The sequence below is a fragment of the Hordeum vulgare genome, chromosome 1H (genome assembly GCF_904849725.1).
Source record: "Hordeum vulgare subsp. vulgare chromosome 1H, MorexV3_pseudomolecules_assembly, whole genome shotgun sequence".
NCBI lineage: Eukaryota > Viridiplantae > Streptophyta > Magnoliopsida > Poales > Poaceae > Hordeum > Hordeum vulgare.
This window is the reverse complement of record NC_058518.1, coordinates 495320789-495343169: the sequence shown is the minus strand read 5'-3', so window position 1 is coordinate 495343169 and position 22381 is coordinate 495320789. Positions and strand designations below refer to the sequence as shown.

Below are 22381 nucleotides of genomic sequence, written 5' to 3'. Positions count from 1 at the left end.
GGTTTACGGAGAAGCCTGTTTATACAAGAAAGTGAGTGGGAGCTCTGTAGCTTTCCTCATACTGTATGTGGATGACATATTATTGATGGGGAATAATATAGAGATGTTGGAGAGCATAAAGGCCTATTTGAACAAGAGTTTTTCAATGAAGGACCTTGGATAAGCTGCATACATATTGGGCATCAAGATCTATAGAGATAGATCGAGACGCCTCATAGGTCTTTCGCAAAGTACATACCTTGACAAGATATTGAAGAAGTTCAATATGGAAAACTCAAAGAAAGGGTTTTTGCCAGTTTTGCAAGGTATGAGATTGAGTAAGACTCAGTTACCGACCACGGCAGCAGATAGAGAGAAGATGAGTTCTGTCCCCTACGCTTCAGCCGTGGGCTCTCTAATGTATGCCATGCTGTGTACCAGACCTGATATAAACCTTGCCATAAGCTTGGTAGGGAGGTACCAAAGTAATCCCGGTGCGGAACACTGGACAGCGGTCAAGAATATCCTTAAGTACCTGAAAAGGACTAAGGAAATGTTTCTCGTTTATGGAGGTGACGAAGAGCTCGTCGTAAAGGGTTACGTCGACGCTAGCTTCGACACAGATCCGGATGACTCTAAGTCACAAACCGGATACATATATGTGTTGAATGGTGGGGCAGTGAGCTGGTGCAGCAGCAAGCAAGAAGTCGTGGCAGCATCTACATGTGAAGCGGAGTACATAGCTGCTTCAGAAGCGGCTCATGAAGGAATTTGGATGAAGGACCTCATCACCGACCTTGGAGTGGTTCCAAGCGCGTCGGGTCCTATGACACTCTTCTGTGATAACACTGGAGCCATTGCCATAGCCAAGGAGCCCAGGTTTCACCGGAAGACGAAGCACATCAAGCGCCGCTACAACTCCATCCAGGACCATGTCCAGAGTGGAGTGATAGATATTTGTAAAGTACACACGGATCTGAATATTGCAGACCCGTTGACTAAACCTCTTCCACGAGCAAAACATGATCAACACCATGATGCTATGGGTGTTCGATACATCACAATGTAACTAGATTATTGACTCTAGTGCAAGTGGGAGACTGTTGGAAATATGCCCTAGAGGCAATAATAAAATGGTTATTATCATATTTTCTTGTTCATGATAATCGTCTATCTTTCATGCTATAATTGTATTAACAGGAAACAGTAATACATGTGTGAATGAATAGATCACAATGTGTCCCTAGCAAGCCTCTAGTTGGCTAGCTCGTTAGTCAATAGATGATCATGGTTTCCTGATCATGGACATTAGATGTCGTTGATAACGGGATCACATCATTGGGAGAATGATGTGATGGACAAGACCCAATCCTAAGCCTAGCACTAGATCATATTGTTCGTATGCTAATGCTTTTCTAATGTCAAGTATCTTTTCCTTCGACCGTGAGATTGTGCAACTCCCGGATACCGTAGGAGTGCTTTGGGTGTATCAAACGTCACAACGTAACTGGGTGACTATAAAGGTGCACTACGGGTACCTCCGAAAGTGTCTGTTGGGTTGGCACGAATCGAGATCGGGATTTGTCACTCCGTGTAACGGAGAGGTATCTCTAGGCCCACTCGATAGAACATCATCATGAGCTCAATGTGATTAAGGAGTTAGTCACACGATGACGTGCTACGGAACGAGTAAAGAGACTTACCGGTAACGAGATTGAACAAGGTATAGGTATACCGACGATCGAATCTCGGGCAAGTTCTATACCGACAGACAAAGGGAATCGTATACGGGATTGATTGAATCCTTGACATCGTGGTTCATCCGATGAGATCATCGTGGAGCTAGTGGGAGTCACCATGGGTATCCAGACCCCGCTGACGGTTATTGGCCAGAGAGGTGTCTCGGTCATGTCTGCGTGTCTCCCGAACCCGTAGGGTCTACACACTTAAGGTTCAATGACGCTAGGGTTATAGGGAATTGTTATACGAGGTTACCAAAAGTTGTTCGGAGTCCCGGATGAGATCCCGGACGTCACGAGGAGCTCCGGAATGGTCCGGAGGTAAAGATTGATATATAGGACGGATGGTTTCGGACACCGGAAGTGTTTCGGACATCACCGGTAACGTACCGGGACCACCGGAACCACCGAAGGGGGGCTGCGACCCCGGGTGGTAAGGTGGGCCAAGTGGGGGTGGGAACCAGCCCCTAGGTGGGCTGGTGCGCCTCCCCACTCAGCCCATGGCGCAGGGAAAAGAAAAAAAGGGGGGCAAACCCTAGGCCAGGTGGGCCTAAGGACCACCAGTGGGTGCGCCACCCCCTCCTCCCCATCTGGTCGCCGCACCACCCATCTGGGAGGGCTGCCGCACCCCCTAGGGTGGGAACCCTAGGGGTGGCACCCCCTCTCCCCTTCCCCTATATATAGTGGGCACTTTTGGCCTTTGGAGGACACGGTTTTCCCTCTCCCTCGGCGCAGCCCTGCACTTCTTCCTCCTCCTCTCTGCTGGCGCTTGGCGAAGCCCTGCCGGGAGACCTCGTCTCTCCACCGACATCACGTCGTCGTGTTGCTGGACTTCTTCCCCAACCTCTCCCTCCTCCTTGCTGGATCAAGGTGCGGGAGACGTCACCGGGCTGCACGTGTGTTGAACGCGGAGGTGTCGTTGTTCGGCACTAGATCGGAATCGCTGCGAGTACGACTCCATCAACCGCGTTCTAGCAACGCTTCCGCTTAGCGATCTTCAAAGGTACGAAGATGCTCTTACCCCTCTCTCGTTGCTGGTCTCTCCATAGGAAGATCTGAACATGCGTAGGAATTTTTTTGAATTTATGCTACGTTATCCAACATATGGATGGCGGCATGCTAATAGGATTGGACCTTAGTCCAGTTTATTAGAGGGTTATAGTTGGTTGTTGGGCGGTCTGATCGCCGTGTAACTTTTATTTTCTTCTTCTTTGAATGCTCGGACTCATTTGTATTTTTTTCAGACTATTTCGTTCTTAATAAAATGGCTGTATGCATCACTCGATGCAGAGGCCGGGGCAACACCTCCATTTCGAAAAAAAAAACTTGAATATGTCGATGTTGTTTTGTCACAAGAAGCTGTAAAACTGGGGAAAAAACTCTCCATAAGATGAGCGCAGGGTAAGTCCCTCAACATTTTGTATAATGGATGGAAACATGACGCGAACATCACAGCGAAGAATGCATGACAAATCTATATTCTGAAGTTGAGAAGATTTACTCAGTGAGGTTTCTGTCAGGATCCCATCGGAATAAAATGAGAGGAGACTCGGTCCCGTGAAATGTGCAAAACTACGGTATTTGAGAGCTGCTGCAACTACAAGCTATTCGCAAGCAAACTATCCCTATGCAAAATGAGATGTCCCGACTCTGTTTCTTCAGAGTTTTTGTAATGCCCTGACTCTAACGGAGCTAGATCGCCTAGTTGTTACTTTGTACTCTCTCTTCATCAGTGTAATAAAGATGGGCCAAGGATCCTTCGAGAGAAATATAGAACTAAATAAGTACTCCTACTCTAATATGGTCATATGGGAACGGGGGAGTACAAGTATAACTATTGTGGCGATTTACGATGAACTAGAACCAGTGATTCCTATGTCAACAAGCAAAAGTTCTAGGGCTAGATACATCGTATATTCATGTGGTAGACATTTCCACTGCCCGCAAGAACATATACCTTGCCCAAAAACTGGTACGTGTCTCGTACTAGCCAATTGAAGTGTGCTGAACTTTGAATACTTCACAATCATAAAGGTTTGCTAATCAAAACAGCACCGAAGTCGTTGTAGTATAGTGGTAAGTATTCCCGCCTGTCACGCGGGTGACCCGGGTTCGATCCCCGGCAACGGCGTTCTACTTTTTTTCTTCTACTTTACAGCAATTTTCATCTCTCCTTGCCAAACCTGTTGCAGTCCGTCAATAAGTCATTGAAATGCAACCCCTTCGCGCTATTAATTTCATGCATCAACATGTTCCCTGCCTAAATATAAAGCTTCATGTTATTTGGTTATAAAATGCCATTGATCGAACCCTAAAAAAATGCCGCCCATCATTAGCTTAGGTGCACTTGCTGTAACTAGATAATTTGTGATTTCTTGCTGCAAACGAATCCATGTCCCAATGCTTCAATATATCATGGTAATGCAAAACCTTTGCACACTCACATGTGACCCGGTTCCTACTTAAACTAGAATCTAATTGTATCATGTGTTTGTTCGCCACTTGATCCAACTTTTCTTGTGAAATTGTTGAAATTGGGGAGACTGAACAGCTTGACCACGTTAAAGGAAAAGCAGTAGTCTGCGAATTATAGGTTGTTCCTACACCAAAGGAGAATAGTGATCATGATCAAGGGGTGTCATTCAAAACAATAATGACACGCCCCACGACCACGCTCCTGCGACGCGCCACCCTCGTGCCTGCAGCCACCCCCGTCACCGTCGTCGTTGCTGCCCTATCGCTGATCTGCCGCCAGTGGGGCACCCCGTTGTCCTCACCCCACCCACTGAGTTTTCACTAGACCATCCCCTGCTGGGACGCGGTCACGCCTCCCCCCCCCCCCGTCGCATCTGATCGCGCCTGCTCCAGATCTGGATTCGCCGACGTGCCTACCGGTGTATTCAGGCTCCTCCGTCATCGTTGGTTCCTAGCTGGAGGCCACTAAGGTGGATGTGTGCGTGCTGCGACAGCGCTCGGTCAGCTTTGCCTTCAAGACGGAGGTGTTAGATTCAACTCCCCCTCCTATTCAAGGCGCTCACCGGCCCTGCCTCAATACGGTCTCTTCAGGCGCCTTCAAGTCCCGTTGGTGCGAGTCGCGGACGTCGCTTTGCTCGAGCCCCGAGCCGACTGTCTCCCCTGACGCGACCTCTGAGGATAGCTGGCAGATTGTTAAGGATCCATACTAGTGGCGAGCTCTCCCTGGCTACCATCATTCAAGACGAAGGAGAGGCTCTGCCTCTTATCCCCCCTCCAGCAGATCCTTCGTCCAACATCGCTTTCGCACCTGTCATTGATGCCTCGACGTTGGTCACTGCAAAGCCGCCTGCCAGAATCTGTTCAAGTGTCGTGTGTTCAAACGGTGCGGTCACCGCGGCTGCTACTACACCACGTCTCCCACCTCCTAATCTCCGGCATCAAGAAGTTCATTTCTAGTGCCCGTTGTGCTAATCGCCCCCTCAAGACCGCCACAAACCGCAGCCTTGTTGCCTCAAGTGTCGGTGCCGTCGGGCATGACGCGTGTGAGAGACCCTTCGTTGCACCCGGAGGAGGCCCACGTCGTCATCACCTCCACGCGAGCAATGTCGGACAAAGCTACCTCCCTCGCAAACTTTGGTGCGCTACTTTGGATTAGAGGGAATCGTCCGTGCACCAACGCCACTGACATCAGGAACGCCATCGTGAGCAAATTCGTCATCGACCGCAAGTACATCAAGGTTGTGTCACACTATCCGGAGGACTTCTTCGTCCTCTTCACGCACCCGCATCACTGTAACATCGTCACCGCTTCGCGCGATCGGTTCAGCCACGGTGAGATGGACATCCACGTCGCTAAGTGGAGGTCGGAGGCCAACACCGATCTGGTAGAGGTATACTACCACGTCCATCTCTGCATTGAAAATCTGTCGCTCAACGCCTCGTGCAACGAGGTGGCGACGCAGGTGCTCGACCGTGACACATTTGTGCACTACTTCGACGTCGCCACCGTGCAAAAAGAAGATTCCTCCTCCCTCAACCTTTGGGCGTGGTCTGCCAACCCTTCTACCATCCCCAAGGTTCTGAGACTGATGACCACGGGAGGCCAGCCGGCGGGCTACATCAATGGTCCAAGCACCGCTGTTGGCAGGCGCGGGCTCAAGCGTCGAGTCTTGGTGCACCTCGACCTGGTGGAGGATTTCATGCCCGATATCAACGACAACGTCCCTCAGCGTCCTCACTCCTCGCACCCGTTCCCTATCCCCCTGGGGGTCATCGATGGTGAGTCCAGGTTGCGGGACGGGTCAGAGGTGGTTGTGCAACGCTGTGATGATGACCAAGACGGAGTAGGGCACGAAGACGATCGTGACCGTGGCCGCCGCGACCGTGGTGATCGCCCCTCCTCTTGGAGGGATCACTTCTTCCAAAGCAGATCATGCGCTCCAGAGCACCGAGATGGAAAGGATCGCTGCGACTCACGCGGTGGTCGACGCGACGACAGAGGTGATCGGTGGGACGATCGCGACCGTGACAGATGTCGTCGTCGATCTGACGCCCCCGACGCGTGCTACATCGACCCCAAGCTTGTGCAGCGCCTCTTGGACGGATCTACCATCCCTACCTCTGGAAGGCTGATGCTCGTGAACTGCGTTGGGTTTTTTGTAAAAAGGAACGGATTATCGCAGCACAAAGTGGGTAAGTACTTACTTTATTTATGAAACCAAGGTTTATCAAACCAATAGGAATATCAACCACATCCATCTTGAGTGGTTGAAAGAACAAACAACTTGCACCCAACGCGGGCAAGAGGGTTGTCAATCCTCTTGTCTTGTTATTTTCAAGAAAGTGAGGTGTGTAGATAATTGTAGATAGCAAGATAAAATAAAAAAAAGTAAATGACAGCAAGGTAATGAATGTTTTATCAATATGTTGTGAATAGACCCGGGGGCCATAGCTTTCCCTAATGGCATCTCTCATGGAAAAATAGCATACGGCGGGTACACAAATTATTGTTGGGCAATTGATAGAAAAGCTGATAGTTATGCGATAAGCAATGATCATGTCTATATAGGCATCAAGTCCATAAACAAATAGACCGACTCCTGCCTGCATCAATTACTATTACTCCACTCATCGACCGCTATCTAGCATGCATCTAGAGTATTAAGTAAAACAGAGTAATGCATAGAGAAAAATGACATGATGTAGACAAAGTAAACTGAAGCAATATCAATAAACCCCATCGTTGTATCCTTAGTAGCAGCAATACAAAGGCGCATCTTGTCCCCTTCTGTCACTGGGATATAAAAAATCGCCGAGTTGAACCTACCACAACACACCTCTCTCACCGAATAAATATCGATCTAGTTGACTAAACAATTTCAATAGATTGGAGAGAATTACAAAGCTATCATAATCATGCACATAAGAATCATATAAGTATTCAGAGGTGACTCAAATATTTATCATGAATAATCTAAACATAAACCCACAATTCATTGGATCCCAACAAACACATCACACAAAAGGAATTACATCATATGGATGAAAGTGAAGATGCGATGATCATTGTATTGAAGATCAAAGAGAGAGATTGCCATCTAGGTACTAATTATGGACCCGTAGGTATGTGGTGAATGACTCACACATTATCGTGAGGGTAGCAAGGTTGATGAAGAGACCCTTCGTGATCGACCCCCCTGTGGCAGGGTACCGGAACAGAGCTCCAGATGGCCTTCCGTCGAAACAGAAACTTGCGATGGCGTAAAAAGTGTTTCGGGATTCCCTATGGTGTTTTACGGTAGATTAGAATTTATAAGCCAATGAACAGAGTCGAGAGGGCCACGAGGGAGGCACAAGCTATCAACCCTCCCAGGTCGCGCCATGTTAGCTTGTGGGCCCCTCGTTAGGCCTCCAACCTTCTTCTGATTCTCGTTGGTCTTCTTTTGATCTAGAAAACATCATCAAAAAGTTTCAGGGCCATTGGACCTCGTTTGGTATGGAAAACCTGCAAAGTCAAAAACACGCAGAAAACAACAACTCGCACTTGGCACTAGGTCAATAGGTTAGTATTCAAAACTAATACCAAATGATAAATAAATACCCCAAAAGTATTGTAGAATGATAATATATCAGTATGGAACAATAAAAAATAATAGATACGTTGGAGATGTATCTGAGACACGGTGGGCGTCACCTCGTTGATGATCCTACGCACCCTAGCTGTGCTCGAGGTGTTTCCAGCTAGTGAGTGAAGACACCCGTGGACGATCGCCTCCCTCTTCGCCGCGAACGACCTTGTGCAACATTGTGCATCTTGGCCCCTCCCCGGCGAGTCCTTCTGGCTGCGTTGGATCGCCCCCTGCTTCAGGGCTAGCCCCGTCCAGGTGTGCCCTGCCTCGTTCATATAGACTCCAGCATCGCCACCTAGCATGACGACGGACGTGATTGAATTTGTGATGGAAGACTAGGCTTGGGACCTTGCCGCTGCTACGCCACCCCATGTTGCCTCCCTAGGTATTGATGGTGGGATCGCCCCGGAAGGCCAAGCCTGAGACCCTGCTGTTGTTGCACCCGAAGAAGCCCGTGTTACTCCTGAAAGAGGGTCGGCCACCCGTGCTTCTCAGACGGAACCAGCGACGCCAGTCTTCATCCCGGCCCCTGAAACACTGCCATGCATCCCTATGTTCACTAAGTGTCAGCCACCAGTGCTACCACTGCCCAAGTCCCCATCCCCAAGGCCGAGACCTCCTACGAAGAGAAGGAAAACTCTTGCTGGTGTGGTCAACTTCAACATCAACCGCTCCAGCACACGTCTCCACGCCAAGAACAGGAAACTTCCAATAGTGAAGATGGTCGATAAACTGCTCTGCCGGCGAATGGGTATCATCAAAGAAGGCCAGCATGTTACTGAGGAGGCCATTGCCAAATTCGTGGCCATGTTCCAAGGCCAACTGCCAGATATAACAATGTTGGCTCCTTGGGCCCTGTTCAACCTCGACTATGATAGTGATGGATGTCGAGGCGGCCCTAATCGAACTTGGCGGAGAGGCGGATAGAGAGCTCTAGTCTGCTACTGGAGATGTGACCGATGAGGCCACCTGAAAGTGTAGCCGCGGGGTTCATGCAGAAGATGTGTTCTACTCCCTCCGTTTCAAAATATAATACCTTTTAGAGATTTCACTAGGAGACTACATACGGAGCAAAATGAACGAATCTACACTCTAAAATATGTCTAAGTACATCCGTATGTAGTTTATAGTGCAATCTCTAAAAGGTCTTATATTTAGGAACGGGGGGAGTACTTGTCATGTTAGTTAAAACCCCTCTACTAGTGTATGTGTGTGACTGTTGCGAGTTGTCGCTGTTGATGTGTGCTCCCTGCTGCCTTGGCAAGGCAAATAGATTATTTACTCGAAGGTGTGTACTGCCCAAGGCAGCTCCTGTTGTTGATGGTTGCTTGAGTGCGTCACTCAGACATCTAGGGTTCCCATGTTAGAACAAGAGCTTAATATTCTGAGTTGGAATGTTTGAAGCTTAAACTGTCCAGACCGTCGAGCAACCATACAAGAAACTATTGCCAAAACACCATGCCACATAGTTTGTCTGCAAGAGACCAAATTCTAGCTCATCGACCCGTTCACCACTTCTTTCCTAGGTGGCAACAGACTCAAGAACTTTGCTCACCGCCCTGCTCTAGGCACCCGCGGTGGCATCCTTCTTCTTTGGGATGAGAATGTTGTGGATGTGAAGGATGTTTGTTTTGGCACTTTCTTCCTCTCTTGTAACGTCACGGTGGTGTCCTCGTCCAAAATATTTAAGCTCGCCATCGTCTATGGTCCGACGAGACACAATCTCAAGGATGCTTTTTTCCAAGAGATGATCAACAAGAAGCCCCCCACCGGCTCAAAGTGGCTGGTCGCCGGCGATTTTAATCAAATCTATCAGACGCGAGACAAGAACAGAGCAAATGTCGATCGGAGTCAGATTGTCTGCTTTAGAAGCGCGCTTAATACCTGTGAGCTCAAAGAGATTCACCTTCAAAACATAAAATTCACCTGGAGCAACGAGCGGAGCAACCCTACACACAGCAAGTTGAACTCTTTCTTTTGCAATGAAGACTAGGATCTGGACTTTGGCAAACACATCCTCCATGCACTCTCATCTTCCTTATCGGACCATTGCCCCTCCTCTCAAATGGAAGAGGACCCCCGAGATCAAAGCCCTTCCGTTTTGAAAACTTCTGGACCAAAATGCCTGGCTTCAAAGAGATTGTCCCAGAATCTTGGAACAGTGCCTCTGGTCACTCCGATCCATATCGCATCCTGTTTCACAAGATGAACGAGATTGGCAAAAAAACTATGGAAGTGGAGCAAGACGATGTTCGCACACTCGAAGCTACAACTCCATATGGCCCTTGAGGTCATACTACGCTTAGATGTGGCCCAATATTCACAACTCCTCAGTGATAATGAGAGACAGCTTCGGGAGAGCCTTAAGCGGAAAGTGATCGGTTTAGTTGTCCTTGAACGTGCGGGAAAGAGGCAAAGTTCGAGAATCATGAACATGAGAGCAGGCGACACCAACACCTGTTTCTTTCATCTTCGAGTGAACCATAGAAGGAGAAATAACTTCATCCATTGCCTCAAGCATAACAACGAATGGGTTACCGCTCATGACCACAAAAAACAATCATTCAGAACCACTTTGCTGAGGACATGAAACATAAGCAGCCACGCTGCACCGACATTAATTGGGACACCATTCCGGTTCCTGATTGGGATCCGCAGACCTAGGGGTTGCCTTTTCAGAGTCCGAGGTTAAAAAGGCAATTTTTGACCTCCCCAATGACAAAGCTCCAAGACCCGATGGTTTTACTAGGACATTCTTCAAGGATTGCTGAGAGATTATAAAAGATGACATTTTACTAGCAATAAACCATTTCTCGAGACTACACACCACAAACTTGCACTGGCTCAACTCGGCGAACATTGCTCTCATCCCAAAGAAAGATAGGGAGGAATACATCATGGATTTCCGTCACATAAGCCTCATTCATGTTGTTGCGAAGATCATTGCAAAGATGATGGCTACTCGTCGGGGCCCCCACATGCATATCTTGGTATCTAATGCCCCGAGTGCTTTCATCAAAAAGAGAAGCATTCACGATAACTTCATGTACGCCAGAAACCTCGCGAGAAAGCTCCACCACAGTCGCTCCCCTACGCTCTTGTTCAAACTCGACATCAAGGAGGTGTTTAACTCTATGTGTTGGTACTACCTTATGGATTTGCTGAAGCATGTTCCCTTTCCAGACAGATTTCGTGATTGGGCCTCTGCTTTGCTCTCCACCGCTACCTCAAGGCTGCTTATTAACGGGATTTTGGGTGACCCCCTAAAGCAGGGATGTTGCCTCTTCCAGGGAGACCCACTTTCCCCTCTTCTCTTAGTATTGGCTATTGACCCACTCCATCACCTTCTATGCAAGGCCACGACCCAAGGGCATCTCCACCCTCTGTGTGGTAGACCTTCTCCTGTCCAGGCTTCCTTATACGTTGATGATGCTGCCATCTTTGTGAAACTCATCAAGGAAGATGTCCAATTCCTCACTTCTACTCTGGATTCGTTCGTCTAGGTCACTGGTCTCGTCACCAACTGTGTGAAAAGCCTCGTTGCTCCCATTCGATGTGATAATATCAACCTTCATGGGATCCTCCATGCTTTTCTTGTGGTGCGCACCTCATTCCCGATGCGCTACCTTGGACTTCCGCTTGCTGTCAAGCTGCTGAAACGAATCCACTTCCAGTATGAGGATAAAATTGCAAACAAGCTTCCTCCTTGGCAAGGAAGACACATGGCCTATGCTGGCCGTGTGGTTTTGGTCAAGGCTGTCCTAACCGCCATTGCTATATACCATGTCACGTCCCTTGACATCCCGATGGAGGTGCTGAAGAAAATTGATAGCATCTGTCGTGCTTATCTTTAGGCGGGCACCAACAAGGTTTATGGAGGAAAGTGCAAGGTTAACTGGGACCTTGTGTGCAAACTCAATGACAAGGGAGGGCTAGGTGTGCTAAATCTGGATAAGTTTGCTAAGGCGTTAAGGCTCCGATGGTTGTGGTTCGAGTGGACAGACAGGAGCAAGCCATGGATCGAGTTGGGCACACAATGCACGGAGGACGACCGCCACTTCTTTGCGGCAGCCACTAAGGTCACGGTTGGGAACAAGTGGACCACTCGATTCTGGACTCATCGTGGCTTACTGGTTTGCGCCCTCGCGACATTGCATCGGACTACTTCATTCTTTCGCACAAAAAGAACTCATCGGTCCAGCAAGCCATGACCAACAACTACTGTATCGCCAACATTGACGGCACTGACGGCCTTTCCCTTGCGCATATCCAGCAGTTCACTGACCTATGGCACAACCTGTCTATGGTGGGCCTTGCTAACGACGTGGAAGACTCGATCATCTAGAAATTCGCTAAGGATGGGATGTATTCGGCTTCCTTGGCTTACAAGGCTCATTTCGAAGGCCTCACTTCCTCTAACCTTGTTCAAGACGTTTGGAAGGTTTGGGCACCCCCAAGGTGCAATTTTTTTTTGTCTGGGTTGTCCTTCAAAATAGGATTTGTACATCCGACCGGTTGATCTGTCGTGGCTGGCCAAACTGCAGTCTATGCCCTCTTTGCAAACAGGTTCAAGAATCCATGGCTCACCTTCTCTTCCAATGCCTCTTCACTTTACGTATTTGGAACGACACTCTTGCTTGGCTAGGTATGGATCACATCCCCACTACTACGTGGCACATGTTGGCTTCAGTGAAAGATTGGTGGAGTGGTACCTTGCAGATTCGTCTTGGTTCCCCCAAAGCGCTTGCCTCCCTGATGATGCTCATTTCCTGGGAGGTCTGGTCTAAGAGAAACGCAAGGGTCTTCCGTAACAAGATGCTCGATGGTCATCATTAACAACATAAAACAAGAGGTGTCCATTTGGATTCTTGCGGGCGCCAAGCATTTGGGTTGTATAATTCCGCGCGAGTAGTCCTCTTTTCCTTTTACCGTTTGCGGCTTATGTCTAAAACCTTCTTCCTTAATTAATGAAATGGCAAGTCTTTTGCCTTGTTTCAAAAAAGAAAGGGTGTCATCGTGGAAGGTTCCTACACCAAAGTTTAATACGTCCGACTCATTTGTTTCAGAAAATGGCTCGGCTGCGAGTGGTATATATGATCCTCCAAGACCATAAGAGCATCTTCAACAGTCCGTATGTTCAATCGTTGGTATAAATATCTACATCAACAACCAACAACACATCATACAAGCTCTTCAATGGAGTATATGTTAATCGTGTGTAAAATAACTAAGCGGGTCCACTAAACATGGAAGAAATAACCATGCTTGCCTCGGAGCTTGTGCGTGAACCGTTGCTTCAAGTTCATACGATTTCATTCTCTCCCTTCTTTTATTATACGCCATGTCATCAAAATCATCTATGTGGCAATTTTACCAACGATGATCATACAACCATTGAAGATGCCCTAAGTGAGATATAATCGTATCTTCATGCAGATGCCTCGTTCATTGTGCTGATGCTTTGGAAGCGGAACTCTCTTCCTAGATCCAATCCAGGAAGATCTCTCACATCTCATGATGACATCCGATCATATAATAAACTTTACTTACTACTTCCTCCGTAATTTAATATAAGAGCATTTACACATTACTTTAGCAATCTAAATATTTTTATATTAGTTTACAGATGGACTAGTTTAAAAGGCAGCCAAGTCTTGGTTCTCTGCTTGTAAATACTTGTAGTATTCAGGTAGAATCACTTTTGGCGTGGAGAGTTTTAGCAAGTGAGCACACATACATATCTGACATTTGTTCATCCGAGGTGTTATCTGTGTATATCCTGAGCTTGTGGTCATATGGCTTTACTTTTATGCGATTTTCGTTATCGCCGATCCTGTTTCGAGATTACTACTATTGCTGCTGGTATTTCTGCAAGGCTGCTTTACTGGGGATCAGTAACTGCGCCGGTACCTCATATTTTTTTGTCTTTTCGATATGGATCTTTATGTGGTGCATGCCTTTGCTTGTGCAATGTGCGATCTTTGCAGCTTCGTGGGGTCAGTGTTGTCGATCACAAGATAAGCAGAAGAGTGTTGTTGTTTTGTGCCTATTTATCTCGGCATTTTGATTAATTAACGTTGCGATGATCATTTTATGGATGCCTGCTGCTATGGTTGATGAAAATAACCACACGTGTGTGTGAAATGGTTGTATTGCAGTTTGTCACTCACGTGCTGCAGTGATGTGTGAAATGGTTGTATTGCAGTTTGTCACTCACATGCTGCAGTGATATGTTGCCGGTAGTAAACCCAAAATAAAAGTTAATGGTGCTAACATGAGCAACATAGAAAGATCAACTAATCTAGAAACCAACATTGGAATTTATTAATGGAACTTTGCAGTTTGAAAACCAACCGTTGAGCAACTCAAGGATAGCACAACAATGGTGAAATATTTACAAATGCAATGCTCACCACATAAACAAACTTAGTACATACATGCGAAAGCAAAACATAACAGCAAGCGTCAAGGAAAATAGAGGAAAGCAATTTCTACACTGAATGATTGAAGCTACAGACAAGCTGCAATGAAGCTAGAATTAAACTAAGTGACAACATTTTCTCGAGCATTCTATATGAAACCATGGGGTGGAAGGTTAAACAGCAGCTGTTGGAACAACGGTTTTGACTAGGGTGCTCTCTCCATGGGCTGGTGAACGGAAGGCATTCTCCAAGATGGGATTGACCGATGCGGGAGCCTTTTCCTCTTCGTATGCTGCGTCATGCACACCGAGAGCAGCACGGCCAGACGGGTCGATGAGCTTGGACCAGGCGGCGTCCCATTCAACAGCTTTCGCGGTGCTGCATGCAACGCTGGGACCTCCTGGCACCGTCAGCCTAGCAGCATTCTGCACAATTGAATTGTTAGTTAAGTGGAGAGCAGGCATTAATTCTTTTACCACGCAAATGAAATAGCTTGGAATATCATGATAAAAGTAAATGCTGGTTGTAGCTTATGGACCTTGGGATAAAACTTTTCAAATACTGTCCTATAATAGTAGGCTTCTTTTGTTGTGGGTGTGTTTTCAGGGTAAACAAAGCTGGCGTTTGTCATCATGGAATCTGACACCTGAACATGAATGGGAGCAAACGTTAATTCTAATGGGGGTAAAGTAATATGAAACCATCGCAAGTCGACTAAGTAAACAATTGTCAAGTTATGAATGGTTTGACAAAGAAAAGATGGCATACATGTGCATTAGCATGGTCCTTCAATCCATCAATCCAACTGTACCCAACACCATCGCTGAACTGTTCTTTTTGCCTGTAAAGAATGTGCTGTTCACAGAAAAAAAATCTTCCTTATGAGCATAGACGCAAGCTTGTGAAAGTAACAGAGCAAATATAACACCATAAAAAGATCAACTTCTCCAACCTTGGGTAAATAGGGCTTCTCATCATCATCAAATGCATTACGCAGAACCCATTTCTCGATCCGGCCAAGATCACGTCTTATCTAATTTTTTTCAAGATGACAAATATAAGATGAGAATGCTAGTTGTAAATTGTAATACATGGATAGAGCTAGAGTGAGATTAGTGTATTATAGCAAGAAATTACATACCATCTTACATTCCGGATCCAGGTCCATTGCTACATTGATGAAGTTTTTGTCGAGGAATGGAACACGAGCCTCGAGACCCCAGGCAGAAGTTGCTTTGTTTGCTCTCAAACAATCATATAAATGGAGAGCCTTTATCTAAACGCCAGACAAGAGAACTCAAATAAATTAATCAGCTGACCATCTAAACAACTTAGCAGATATAAACCAGAAGGAGCAATGTTATCATTAATTACCTTCCGACATGTTTCCTCATGGAATTCCTTTTTGTTTGGTGCCTTGTGAAAATAAAGATAACCACCAAATATTTCATCGGAACCTTCTCCCGAAAGAACCATCTTCACACCCAACGATTTGATTTTCCGAGACATTAGAAACATTGGGGTACTTGCTCTAATGGTCGTTACATCATACGTCTCAATGTGATAAATAACTTCTTCCAAAGCATCAATGCCCTCCTGCAATTTTTTTTCAGATGATTTAATAACTTCAAAATGTCTCTTCCTCTATGCGAAGGACAAATAAAAATAACGAACCTGCACTGTGAAGTGTAATTCATGATGGACTGTGCCAAGGTAGTCAGCAACTTCCTTAGCAGCTTTAAGATCAGGAGAACCCTATAAAAATTGGAATGTGTTAGAACTTCTATCATATTTTATCCTCTGCTTATGTTACTCCACTGAAAAACCTTCTTTTTTATTGTAAAAAACACTCATAAGAGCAAGAAAACAACTTAAATTTGAAAGATTCCCAGCAATGGGGATACACCAGTAAACAACATTAAGAAATGTACCTTCAAACCAATGCAAAAGGTGTGCAGTTTGTTTCCCCACTGCCTGGCAACTTTTGTTTCTGCCAAGTGGCGTGAAACAACAGAAGCCACCAAAGAAGAGTCAAGCCCACCAGACAAGAGAACACCAAATGGCACATCAGTCATTAGCCTCTTGAGAACAGCCTGCGAATTTTACAATTCATCTAAGAAATATAGTAGATGACATACGTAAAGAAACTTAGCTTACAAAATATGCGTCAGACACAATAATTTATTTATACTCCGTACATACTTAATAACCAATTAGCATGATTCCGAATAAAATGCCATATATCTAAGATATTAATATAGAAATCATCGCACTAAGACATAAATGTGATTGCAGGGAGCTACAATAACCTATTAGTCTATTACGACTCATGAATTATCAACAAGGGTATTCCAAACAAGCATCACTTAATCAGAGGCGTGTATACATCATATCAACATGAAACAAAATAAAAAAGAGATTATCATTAAATAATTATAAACATACAATTTATGCATCAAAAGGTATGAAATGTAACAGAGCATAAGAAAAGGCGTGCCTTCTCAAAACTCTCTCGGATGAGAAGAGGATCATAGGGGGCTGAGGGAATGCTTTCTGAAAACCATGGAGGGTTGTACCACCTCCTTAAGCCACCTAGGATAAATGTTAGAAAGCAGATTAGTAGGCAAGACAAACGGATATTTGCAACATACATGGTAACTTATACTATTTTTGCCTTCAGACTTTGCAACTCTGCATTTCTAGTATAATGCCTGATGAGATCGTCAATATGTTACAGCAAGACATTTGAACCTGTTTTGCTTGAGTACAAGTGTCCAGGGGGGAACGATATGAAGCGCTCGCAATCATCACTCAACGCCTTCATCTCCGAAGAGAACCAAACGGATCCTGGAATAACAATGAATGTACAGATTAATGCATAGTAGATTTGTAGCAGCTACTTAAATCCATATAACTGTAACAAGTTGTGAAACATGCAAACACTACAGTGTCTAATGTTCCAGAACTGTGCACTTGCAAATGCAGACAGCCAACCATAGTTTTCAACAGCTCACGGAACATCTCAGAATCTTTGCATAGCTAACTCCGTATTGCAAATTTAACAGTCAGCTTGGCAAATATTATGTCTATCCACATCTTTCCCATCAGACATTCCCGTTGCACATATATCATGGGCGTCATCACAACCTAGATACTTCCTTCGTGCAGGTATATAAGGCATATTTTGATTGTCTAAAGATCTGACCCAAAATTTAATCTCATGATACGTGAGCTATGTGACACAGAATTTATACCTTTAGATTCAAATACAAAAGCTCTTTCTCTTGATTGCGATTTTTTAACTCATAGCAAATATTATAAAAAAATATGGTCAAAGATTAAACTTTTACAATCACAATACGCCTTATAAATCAAGACAGAGGGAGTAACACCTCTATATTCTTTGCAAATGGTGAGAGATATCACTCCGATTTTGTGGGATGTGAGCCGACGATAGATCCAGGGTTATTATCTTTTATTGTTATTTTTGCAAATGAATTGGCCTTATCCAGTTCTATTCTAATGAAGTAGGCAAGCAATGATATATCTACTTCTAATCTTAACTTCAATTTAAATGAACCTAAACGCAGCCTGCTTTGCACCTCCCCATGATACATTGACTGACCGTTGAAAAAGTTGAATAACCAAGCAAACCATACACAAAGTCCAGACCAAGATAAATTTGAGAGGAAAAAAGCTATAACTTCATGGTTGTGATTTTGATCAAACAGACAAGTAGCTACAAGAACAGATTCCATGCATACCGTCGAGGCCCCAGCCCATGTATAAAGGACAGATGCCAATAGCATCACGGGCAGCTATGAAGCTTTTATCACGGGTGTCAAGAAGCACAAATGAGAACATGCCATCCAACATATCCACAAATTCTTCCCCATATTCCTCGTACTGTGAAAACAATAGAATTTGGAAGTACAGATGTTAACATATAAAATATATGTACTGGAGGATGATGCTTAGGAGAAGACATTTGAAAGTATTGGCAGAAGCCAAGTTAGACAATAGAGCACTAAGAGAAGCTGAACATAGAAATAAGAATACAAACTTACTAGGTGAGCAATAACTTCACAATCACTACCAGTTTGGAATTTATGTGATTTCAGCTTAGCTTTCAGTTCTTCATGATTATAGATCTCCCCATTCACCTGGAAATGTAAAACATAATTAGTTTAGTTACAAAAATATGGTGGGTAGGTTGTGTCTCAAAAGATGTATTGAGCGGAGCTCGATACACAACATTTCAAAAATCCCATCACAAAATTATACTAGCAAATGCTAGTCACTAAAAGCAGAATGGTGAGACATAATCATGTGTTGTACGTGGAAATGAATCATGAAAGCAGAAATAAGATAAATGGAAACAGTGAAGTGTCATTCTCACTCCAGATACTGACCGTCACAATAACTGTTTTGTCCTCATTGTACAATGGCTGGTCCCCAGATGTGGGATCAACAATAGCCAACCGCTGGTGTGCAAGATAGCAGTCCTCAAAGCTGTGTATACCACTCCAGTCAGGGCCTCTGTGCCGTAATCTATCAAAAATGGTAGGCTGAGTTCAGTTGATGCATAAGAATTCATACAGTGAACCATGTATCGCAAAGAACATTTAAATAACAAGCGGCACACAGAAATTTTTAGCCACTACAGTACAGAACATTTCTAATTCCAGTTTAATCTAACGCAACTTTGTGTTGAACAACAACTCTCTCTAAGGTAAAGTAAAAAAACCCTGAAAACTGTTACCCCATGACTGTGCAGTTCGTAAAGATGGAGAAGTTGCACACAGCAAGTCCGAAGACACAGCAAACTAGGTTTTGCAAACATATGGAAAATCGTAATGTCCTAACCTATTCGTAAAAGAATTTTTCAGTAGATATAGAAGTGAAGTTTTCTACAGGTTGGTGTATAAACTACGTTTGACCATAATCCCATGTTAACATCATCCACTGCCTGACTGTAATTACATAAAAAGCGTATAAGGGGGCATTTTGCCGCAGCCCAACTAAAGCATGCACATTTATAGAGGAGACATTTTGCAGAACCCCAAGTAAAACACACATTTGCAAGCATAATGTCGCATGGTATTACAGATAGAATCCGATACACCTCACAACACTGTCCTAATTCTAAATTAAAAAGATCCCATGGTTGCACATGTACACAATATGGACGGATTGCTACAAGTAGTGCATTTTAATATATTTATAAATCAATAGCATTCAAGTACATCAGCCGGCACGATCATACAAGCGAAGCAGATCGTTAGGCAACAAAAACTGCCACTAGTTTCCAAATTATCATTTGAAAATTTCCGTGCCTCAGCGGAGACTCACACACATACATAATGTGCACTATGCTCCATTCCCAAAACCCAGAACCTCACAGTTCCTCGGGACATAGACACGCTCCCCCGAAATAAAAGGCCATCACGCACCACAGCTCGCTCGCAAACAAAGAAACTTGCATCGGTAAAAGGCTAACCACAATTTCCCCGGCATGTCAACGATTCGTCTAACACAAACTCCTCATGAATATCTACACACCAAAAAAAATGATTTTTTTCATTGGAAATGGAAAATAACAAGTCAAAGAACTAAAAATGGTAAATGAAGCGAGAGCGACATGACCCCGGCCAAAGTTGACCCACATCTCGCCTGCTATTCCAGTCCACACAAACCCACCGCCAACTTCAATTCTAACCACCGGAGGCGCGCGCGCGACTCGCGCAGGGACGGGGCAAAACGACAGAAACACACAAAGGAGGGAGCGGGGGATGGAAACGGCGGGGCGTGTTACCGGCGGGAGAGCTCGATGATGCGCGAGCGCTTGGCGAGGGAGACGTCGCCGACGCCGAGGACGGCGAGGATGCCGCACATGGTGGCGGCCGGCGGGACCTGCAAGGCGCGAGAGCTCCCAAGGTGATTGGACCGACCGGTCGCTGGACCGGATGGAAAGAAGAAGAAAGCAAGCTCGTACCTCAGGCCTGGGTCGCTGGACCGACCAGACGCCGCGGACGAGCGGGGCGGAGGCGGAGGCGGAGGCGGCGACGCCCCGACGAGGAGGGACGGGCGCGGGTGGTGGTGGGGGGGAGGGGTAAGGTACGGGCGGAACGGAACGGCGGCTGGGTGGTGGTGGACTGGAGCAGGAGGGATTTAGGTAGGGCGCGCTCTGGGGGTTGGGACCCCACCCTACGCATCGCCTGGACCAGGCCAGGCCGCTCGCGCGGATTCGGCCCACCAAACTCCCATATAGGAGTGTACATCTTCTTCTCTTTTTTTTCCCAACAAACGCTACTAGAATTTTGCTAAAAAAACACAAATGCTACAATCCTCTCAAGAAAAAACAAATGCACCGCACTGTCGTACATTCCCTTGCTCTCATGCAGCGTACTGCAAGGCGAAATCCCTAGAGAGTACTGCGATACGTGGTCGATGCGTGTCAAGGCGGGGGTGTGGGCTGCGGGAACCGGCGATGGAGGGTACCACTTCGAGGATGGAGTGGCCACACATGCGTGTCGAGTGAAGAGGATGAGAAGGGGAGACGCCCGACGGTGGCACACACAAGCACCGGGACAAAGAGGTCACGGCGAACTGCACATATTCAACAAAAGATTACCTCACTGCACCCCACCTATTTTTTCCACCAAACTCGGGGTTTTTTCACAACGGCGCCATGGGCATCTGCTAAGAGGAGTGGGGAGAAATGGAATCCGACATCTAAATTGCTAGGTAGACAGAGTGCATCTTGTGCGTGTCAAATCGAGCAATATGGCGTGCTTTTTTGGGCTCTCCACACCTCTCGTGCTATGTTTTTTCGAGGCGCCGCATGAAGTCCTACAAGATTTTGGAGAGGACAAAGCTCAATTTGAGCTCTACTAGAGGTTTTTTTTTTAATGAAGAGAGAGATTAATAATTTTTCAAGGTTGATAGTGTGGTTGCGGCAGTACTAGCAACAATGATGGAAGGCCAACACATCTCTCTTCGATTTTCAATGAAATTCAATACAACACGGTTTGGCGGGTAAGCTGAAACAGTCATGTAGGCATTTTAAGCAAAATTCTCAAATATATACGTCACACATTTTGGTGGACGCAGGCAGGCAAATGTTTTCACTGCCCAGTTAGTCATCTTGTTAATTTTTTGTGGACGCATGTCAGATAAAACAGTATAACCACGTTAGTCAAAAAAAAATTTTTTGTGGTGAGATTGATTGTTTGATGTGTTGCTGGACGGGGATGAGTTTTGGATTTGTAGAGCGGGTCTATTGAACCTTCCCCAAAAAAAGAATCCTGCACGAAGAGATAAACAATTTTGTGCCTAAAGTAGAAGAACCAAGATGGTTTGGAGAGTAGGGAGACGTGCTTGCAGTTGCAGGAGGAGTAGAGTGTGTTCGTGCAGTCGTTTTCATGGATCGCCGTCGACGAGGACATGGTCGTCGACAAGGGGAGTTGGACATGGCGATCCCTCTTGAGCGCTTCTTGTTCCGTCTCCTGTTCATGTGTGCTAACCTTTTGTAATAACCAATTAAATCTCAAATAGTGATTGGAACATCGAAGTCGTTGTAGTATAGTGGTAAGTATTCCCGCCTGTCACGCGGGTGACCCGGGTTCGATCCCCGGCAACGGCGTCCAATTTTTTCTCTTCGTTCGTATTTATATTTCGGCAATGCAGACGACGTCAAGTAGTGAAATTCCATACATCATTTTTGTAGTAAAAAAATACTGAACATTTTTTCTAAATGCTCCAGTTTAATTCAACCACCTACGTCCAAACTTATTACAATATATACATTCTTCGCTGATACTCCATCATCATAGATGACTTAAAAAATGAGTCGAAAATGTTTCCTTTCATCTACAAGGCAGAGTCTTTGGTGAGACAACTCATGCAACTTCTTACAGATCTAAGCAAATGCATCACAATTTCTAGACGGCAGGATCGGTTGGAGCATATGGGATATCTTAGACGAAGGCAAAAGAACGTGACTCTGTTTTTGATTGAGTCATCTGTGATACAATTTAGGTGGTGTTTCTTTTTAGGGGACTAGACTTTTTTTAGTCCCAGGGACTAAAGAAAAAGTCCCTTCAATATAGACCTTTTCTAGTCCCTTAAGGAAAAG

The 22381-nt window shown here is 45.5% G+C and overlaps 1 protein-coding gene and 2 non-coding genes across 3 annotated transcripts; 2 read left to right on the top strand and 1 right to left on the bottom strand.

The window, feature by feature from the left end:
• The first annotated feature begins 3777 nt into the window (after positions 1-3777).
• On the top strand, positions 3778-3849 carry TRNAD-GUC. Its single transcript has one exon. It is a non-coding gene; the product is annotated as a tRNA-Asp (tRNA).
• A 10270-nt stretch (positions 3850-14119) lies between these two features.
• LOC123449651 (asparagine synthetase [glutamine-hydrolyzing] 2) lies at positions 14120-20403 on the bottom strand. The gene is made up of 15 exons (XM_045126943.1): positions 20240-20403; positions 20060-20157; positions 18657-18795; positions 18312-18407; positions 18009-18150; positions 16996-17091; positions 16742-16836; positions 16176-16337; positions 15919-15999; positions 15619-15840; positions 15386-15520; positions 15197-15277; positions 15013-15099; positions 14783-14890; positions 14120-14669 (listed from the first exon to the last, which is right to left on the bottom strand). The coding sequence occupies exons 2-15, from the start codon at positions 20137-20139 to the stop codon at positions 14418-14420; spliced, it is 1776 nt and encodes a 591-aa protein (XP_044982878.1). The 5' UTR covers positions 20140-20157; positions 20240-20403; the 3' UTR covers positions 14120-14417.
• A 1414-nt stretch (positions 20404-21817) lies between these two features.
• On the top strand, positions 21818-21889 carry TRNAD-GUC. Its single transcript has one exon. It is a non-coding gene; the product is annotated as a tRNA-Asp (tRNA).
• Positions 21890-22381: the final 492 nt, after the last annotated feature.